The sequence below is a fragment of the Scatophagus argus genome, chromosome 16, assembly GCF_020382885.2.
Source record: "Scatophagus argus isolate fScaArg1 chromosome 16, fScaArg1.pri, whole genome shotgun sequence".
In the NCBI taxonomy this organism is placed as follows: Eukaryota; Metazoa; Chordata; class Actinopteri; family Scatophagidae; genus Scatophagus; species Scatophagus argus.
This window is the reverse complement of record NC_058508.1, coordinates 11374450-11382144: the sequence shown is the minus strand read 5'-3', so window position 1 is coordinate 11382144 and position 7695 is coordinate 11374450. Positions and strand designations below refer to the sequence as shown.

The following is a 7695-nucleotide window of genomic DNA, read 5'->3' as shown; positions in this document are numbered from 1 at the left end:
TTTTTTTTTTTAACTTGTTAAATACAGGAATACCAGAAGTCCGATTTTGAAAACGAACATCATGAAAAATGTTTTATTATTAAAGAGCAAATTCTAATCACTCAAACTTTATGTACAGTACAAAATGCAAAAGACTTTTTAAAGTTTTTCAAAGCCGCCATTCATGCTTCCACAGTTCCCTCTTTGACTATAGCCATAGCCAGATTCCTGGCCAGAGCGAGTCTCAGGAGCTCCACTTTGGTCAACTCCATGTCTTCATCCTGAAATTAAGATTAAGATTCCCTTTACTGTCCCACAATGGGAAAATTCACAAATAAATGACAAATAAGAAGTGCAGTGGTCTCTATGAAACATTGCAGCAGATCCTTGAATCCCAGCACCAGGGTTTGAGCCCGTGTATTACAAGCCAAGCAATACATTCATTCAGACTGTAGCACCAAATTTATGTCAACATCATGACTACTGACTATGAACTGAACATACTACAGACTGACAGTTTAGGTCTATTAAATCTAACCAATGAGATGATTGCAAAGAACCCAAAGAAAAATGGGTCACAGGTCATTAATGCTTTTCTGAATTGGAAAACAAAGTCAACATCAAACATTAAAAATTTCTCTTTTGGGACCAAAGCCTTTTTGGATAAATACATAAATAAAGAAAACATTTATATCTGAATTATAATGTCTCTCTCTATGTTAAAATAGTCCTTATTAAGGTAAAGAAGAAAAATATCAATATAACAGGTCAGACTTTTGAAGGGGGTTTTATGTCAACAGCAGCTGCTCAGAAGTTTCCTGAGTAATAAACAAAACTGGCACCAGCAAGCAAAAGCCTCTCAAGTCAAACAGCTTCATAAGAGCAGCATCAGAGCAACAACTCCGTCTCCTGAGCAGGATCAAAGCCGAGTGCGGAGATGCGTACCTGCATGGGCCTGTCTGTGCTGGCAGCTGTGGTGTTCAGCGAGGAGGTGAGCTCCTCTAAACAGAACATCAGCTCATGGGTTTGGTCTGCCGAGAAAATCACCTAAAAACAGTCGACAAGCAAAGCCACCTTTTAGTGAAAACACAGACCAACTTCCTGTTATATTCATGCTTCCTGTGTCGCTGAGCCAACATAATGGCATGGACTGTAAAGTTGATGGTGGAAAGGTTAAATCTGCACCATGACAACCATTCAACACTGTAGTTCATGTTTACTACAACATGGAAGCACGAAAGTTTTCTTTATAAAAATTAAGTTTGACAAAAGAATGCAAAAGAAAAGCGCAGTCCATTCCAAGATTTAGTGTTGAGAATAGTGGTTTAAAATGCATGAAAGGACATGTTTGTTATCCAATCACAGACTTTGCACTCAATCCTATGAGACAATTCTCATACAGGAATTCGCACAGATAAATGGGTCAATCTGTTGTACATCAGACGACGTTCATCAGACTAAAACCATATATTGCTTTATTCAAACTGACTGACTAAACTGTATCAATTATGCAACTAAAATCGGACCGCACCAAATATGTGTGATTCTGTCTCATATCAACTTGATGTGTCTCACATGTTCAAAAAAACATTAGGCTACAATTTAGATCAAATCTGCAACAATTAGGTTATTAACTGAATGACAGAAAATTAATCAGCCTCTGTTGAAGCTCTGAGGTATTCATGGACCAGTAATTAACTGAGAAATAACTTTGCATATTAATCAATACTGAAAATAATCCTCAGGTGCAGCTGCTAATTATTATTATTTGTTGTCCGATGCTTTGTATGTCTTAGTACGTCTACACTGAATCAATATCTCGTGATTAAAACGACAAGAATGTTTGTCCATATCCACGGCATACTGAACGCTTTGTGGTGACCGACCTCTTTCTGCTCCAGCAGCGGCAGGGCGTCAGTCAGCAGGGTCATCCAGAAGCTCCGGGGCGCAATTTTGGCCGTCATGAGGGAGAGGAGCAGCTTAGCAGCCTCGCTGAAGCGCTTCTCTCCGTAAAGCTTATGGAACTCCCGATATTTCCCTACAAAAGACAAGAGAGCAGTGTTTTCAGCCTGCACTGGCCCATGGTCCTACTTTGAGATTATGACCAAATGCTGAAACAGATGTTGTCACACAGTATAGAAGTGCAGGTTGAAATTTAGCATCATGACACCTTACAACACTGTAGCTGCCTGACAGCTGCTGTATGTGTGCATGTCAGAGTTCTTTATCATCCCTGATCAATTTGTTCCGTTCAAGCAACAGCAGGGCACACTTAGGTTAAAGCCTTGGCCATTTCTTTAAATGTACTGTACATGTAGATATTCCTGCAGTAAAACACGCTGTCACATGCTGCAGCATTCAGCTTTATTAATATCACTATGTGCACTCATGTCTCTGTGTCTGAGGCTCATGTGACAGCCTTAGAGAGACTAGGGAAGAAGTGCAAGATACAATCTGCCCTGACTAAACGTTCCCTCGCTTCATGTGTGAATTTAACTGCTGAGTAACAAGCTGAACAGTGCTGCATGTGTTCCTTGTTCATACCGAGAAAAGTGAGCCTGTCGCTGAGCAGCATGGCTGGACCCAAGTTGTCTATCAGGTCCAAATCAGAGAAGGTCCCTCTGACGCAGTAATCCTGTAGGAACCTTAAACACACACACACACACACACACACACTTATAAAACCACTTAAAATGAAGCAACCTTGTAAAGTACTTTCACAGAGAGATCAGCAAGCCACAATTAATCAATGCTATTTTTGCTTTGAATTAGCCATGTGTATTTCTTAATACTTTATTTCTGTTGTGTAAAATGTCTCCCTTTAAATACAATACAAGCTATCAGAAAAGAAAACAATGGACAAAAAAAAATCAAACAGATCTAAAGTCACAGGGAGAAGCTTTTTGATGTCATTAGGAGTCAGAAAACTCAAAAAATATCATTTTCAAAAGTGCCTGCAAAAAGGTTGCTCATCAGAGTCCAGAGTGGTGACAGTGTTGAGGGAAAAAAAAGAACTCTGATATAGCAAAAAGTTAGAGAAACGTCTTAAAGAATAAGTGCACCATTAAAGGAACCAACTTCTCTGAAATGAGGGTGGCAAAGGCAGCATCTTTGGCCCTGATGCTCCAGGAGAGAGCCGAGCCCAGTCTGTTGTTTCTCAGGGCCCGCATAGCCATGATCTTACAGATACTCCGCACTGGAAGAGGACAAGGAATTAAAGGTTTAAGTCCCTACTGCAGTAGAAAACACATGAGGCTATCAGCATCTGCATTTTAGCAAAGCACATGGATACGAGAGAATGAGATGAGGACTGAGAGAGAGTGTTACCTTGCTCTGACATTTGCCTCTGTTCACAGATCCTGAGCACCTTGAGTGCTTTGCGCTCCGTGTCTAAAGGAACGCGCTCAATCTGCAGCTCCAGGTAGACCCGGCCGAACTCTGGGCAGTGGTCAAAGTAATCCACGGCCAGCTGCCACAGACTTCACAAACATACGCAAAAATATCCTATAAGATGAGGCCATTTACAATGCTATTATACTGCTGTCAGCTGACTCGTGCTTTACAACAACTTCTAGGGCAATTTATTATTTAATAGAGTAAATTACAGAGCAAAAGAGTAATTATAAAATATTATATAATAATAAAATAATAATAATCAGTATTTGCAAAGTGTATCAAGAATAAACAAGTTCTCACAATTTGTGTAAATCTAAACCCTTAAAGGATTTAACTTCCATGCCACATAAGCACAGAGCCTTGGATAAGCATACCTGTGATGAGTGAAGAGACCAGAAGCATATTCTAACAGGAGAAACTCTCTCAAGTTTGAGCCAAAGCTGAAAACACACACACACACACACACACACACAAAAATGACATGGTAAATGTTGATAACTAAATTATGCAGCCTTGTTATCTCCAGATTAAAAGTGTGTGAAATTATGAACGCAGCCAAAGTCCTTACTGTAGATTGTGAGACTGGAGGAGTTTGCAGTGATCCAACAGATCAGTCAAATGGGCCACAAACCACCAGTTGTTGAGGGCAATGCTGAAGAGACACATGGTGGAGAAAACAGAAAATGTTAGAAGAGTCAAAGTTAAAAGACTGTACGCTTAAACATGTAGGTATGGATGGATATAATCCTGCATGTCACCTGCAGTCCTTGATGACCTGATGGATGTCAAACTCAAAGGCAGCCAGTAAGATGCTGTCCAGGGGCTCTGGGACACTCCTCGAGTCCAGGAACATGGTCATACATGACTGGAGAACACACACACACAATAAATAATAGGACTGTAGTAGCAGTGAGTATGAATGCTGAATGGTGCAGCACCTGTACATACCTGTGCATAGTAGTGCAACTCAGTGGGTTTGACTGTAGGGTGGCAGAAGAGCAGTCTAGTGACCAGGAAGTGGTACCAGGTGCTCAGCAGTTCCTTGTGTTCCAGCAAAGTGTCCTCATCCCCCACTAGGATCTAAAATTAAGTAAAAGCCTATGATTTGAAAACTCACACCATGCAATAAATGCACAAAAATCTGGAAGTATGGAAGTATAGGAGCACAGTCATGTGGAAAACTTAACACAACAAAACAGCATGTTCCAGTGTCTTAACATAGATGGTCAACAGCTGAAGCAACAGGGGTCACTGACCTTGCAGATGAGCTCCAGGTGTTTGTTGCTGGAAAACGAGTTGTCCTGCAGGCAGCGGTCGACCTCCTCATGCCAGTGTCTCCACTTCACGTCGAACTCTGTCAGCGTCTGGGTGCCACCAGGCTGAAAGATTATTACAGAAAGATCAGTTAAGTATTTAAGAGGAATTTAAGGAATAAAAAAAAACAACGGGTTTTCTATGATGACCTCTGCAGGATGTCAAACTAAAGTGCAGTTTAATATAGTCAATAGAGATGTTGTTGATACTTTTTTTCTATTTGTTGTCCTTTACTTGTAACATGTCAACACCAATTAGCCAATTAAACATGTTTGTCCATCTTTTCCACTTGACAAATAAAAGTAATTTTCAAGAATATAAAATAATTTTCTTACATTGTAGAAGGGCATCTTGCTGAGCAGGGTGTCCATCAGCTTGTACATGTTCCTGGCAGCAGGCTGCAGGGTGGCCTGCTTCACCAGCATCTGTCTGGCTTCCTCCAACCTGCCCTGCAGTACGTAACTCACCACCTGCACAGGCCCAATGTAAAACATGTGATAACTGATATTTCATCTTGAGCGTAATGCTGAGGATCAGGTCCATATGATGGTTTTGTAAACAAGGCGTCTGTGCTAAAAATCAAAGCTGGACGTGCATACAGAGTTTATATGTTCATAAATGTGTGTTTGTGTTTTGCACCTACCACATCCCAGTAGTCACGGTGCTCTGCAGGGCTCTCACTTTGCAGCACTTCTCTTGCCTTCTCGTCCACATCGGCCTTGTGTAACCTTACCCAGTCCAGGAGGTGAAGCAGCAGGGAACCCGCTGAGGACACAGATACACACAAACACAGTGCTGTTTGTCTGGGTATTTTCACGGTCTCTAAATCAAGGAAGAAACTGTGTTCCAAAGACAAAGACAGAGATTAACTACAAGCACAAAGTCAAACTCTAACCTGGAGCAGCATCAATGAACAGCACTTCACACAGATTCCAGATCAGTTCTATGGCCAACAGAATGGACACCTGTCACACCAAAACCAAGGCTGGGGTTAGGACGGTGTCAAGTGGAAATTATCAACAAGTGAATTCCAGTCAAAAATGTATCCCTCTGCATTAGCACCTTCACAAATATAATAAACATCATTCAACTAAAAGAAAATTAATCTTAATGCTCAATTATTGCCTATTTCAGAAAAATCCACAAGTGACATCCACAGAATGCAATGTGTCTGCATGGTGTATCACACACATACACAAGATAGTAGTATATACCTGATTTCCATATTGCATCGCCACTTCGGCCACTTTTGTAGAAACTGCAGAAAAGAGAAAAGGGTCAATTGGATTATTCATGACACTGAATAACCACATGAAAAACTAAAACATCAAAACTATATTTCAGATTTCCCACCTGCAACTTGCTCAAGTTCCTCCATACAGGCTCGAATCACAGATCTATAGTTTTTACTGATGCTGACATATCTGAGGAGCAAAAAACATGACATGTAATCACTTACATATGGGTGTTTCATCTGCCTCTTGCAACAAAGGTTCAGAAAAACTGAACCAGAATCAGTGAAAAGAAATACAGTGACATGCACAGGAAGCAAGTGCTTTTCTTGACGGGGCCTTACTGGGCTTTTTTGTTCTTGCTGGGGAGGTCCTCTCCAATACTCTGCAGGCCAACAAAGATGTGATGTGACTCATTGAAGAGTTTGCGCAAAATGGGGGAATATATGTCCTCGTCCTTCCTGACCTCGTGAATGAAGGAGCATCCTGATCTCCCAGCACCTGAAAATACAGGAGAGAAGCAGATAAAAGAGTGACCTTAGGCAAGAGTGTGAGAGGACAGAGGATGTAAACCCTCAAATAGGGGCTTGCATTAATATATACACCTACACACACCTGATGCTTTGTAAAGGGTTTCATACACAAGGATATCACCAGGTCCCCACGCAAATCCCAAGTGCGTCCCAGCACTGGCGGCTGGAATGTTCTGCATTTAAAGAGAAGACAAACGGACACTGTGTGAAACATGTGAAGCAAACTGTTTTCTGGCAGTACAGCAAAACCCAACCTTGTATTACATAAATCTTGCTTAGAATACAAATACTAACGACGAAACTGAAATACTTTCAAAGTTCTATCTAATTTCTTACTACTTTACCCCTATGACATTTTTGTTATTAGCCTTTAATGTGTCTGGCTTCATCTGACACACACTGCGACACACACAATGTGACTTGCTGTGTTTATATAGCGTTTGACTATTCAACTTAGCTTGATTAGACTTTTATAGTTATGTTGTTGAGAGTTAGCTAGCTTGTTAGCGATGCTAACAGTGGGAGAAAAGAAAGAAAACGAAGCTTCAGTGGTTACTTACGGTGACTGTCGGTTCAACGTCCACCTCCTCCATTGGAGAAAAATGTAATCAATACAATTAAATACAAAATTTCAAACTATTCGGCTGCAAACACTTCACGTCATGAACCACAGGTGCGGTGCTGCTTACGCGCCTCAGCCATTCATTCGAAAGCCCCCCTCGGCGCATGTGTGATGACGCCATGGGAAGGCTGCCCTTCCTGCATGCCTGTTTTTCCATCTGCTGTGTTTGTATTATTATGTTTGTCCCGAAAAACATATAACTAAAAACCCATATTTGATAAGATAATCAGTAACTCTAAAGCTCTGGGGAAGCAGGTCCCCATGCAAGAGAAATTACCAAGATATGGGAGGTATGGAAGATATTTTTTTCTGTAATCCATTTACTAACAAGTCATATATACTTGATGAAATCTGGTAAGAATCCGTGTTTTCATTTGATTTGACTGATTTGAGGTGTATACACACTTTCTTTTTATGGAAAAAGCAATATTTAATACACTTTTAGTGGATCTTCACCATCAGACAGAAAAACAAAATGGCTGCTAGGATTTAGAAGGTTAAAAAAAAGAAAAACAGAAAGTGCAAATACTACATTGATAGCATGGCATGTGTAATGAACTCTATGATGATGCCTGAACCATGAAACGTAGGTGGGATGTCCATAAGGTAATGAGGAGTG

The 7695-nt window shown here is 40.7% G+C and overlaps 1 protein-coding gene across 1 annotated transcript; it reads right to left on the bottom strand.

The window, feature by feature from the left end:
- Positions 1 to 43: 43 nt before the first annotated feature.
- Positions 44 to 7207, bottom strand: nup85 (nucleoporin 85). The gene is made up of 19 exons (XM_046414927.1): positions 7015 to 7207; positions 6537 to 6627; positions 6266 to 6422; positions 6043 to 6113; positions 5904 to 5947; positions 5585 to 5654; positions 5333 to 5454; positions 5025 to 5159; positions 4632 to 4754; positions 4324 to 4455; positions 4134 to 4240; positions 3944 to 4027; positions 3750 to 3815; positions 3307 to 3458; positions 3058 to 3175; positions 2524 to 2624; positions 1866 to 2017; positions 925 to 1026; positions 44 to 260 (listed from the first exon to the last, which is right to left on the bottom strand). Exons 1-19 carry the CDS (start codon positions 7045 to 7047, stop codon positions 162 to 164), a joined length of 1959 nt encoding a protein of 652 aa, XP_046270883.1. The 5' UTR covers positions 7048 to 7207; the 3' UTR covers positions 44 to 161.
- Between the last annotated feature and the right edge of the window lie 488 nt (positions 7208 to 7695).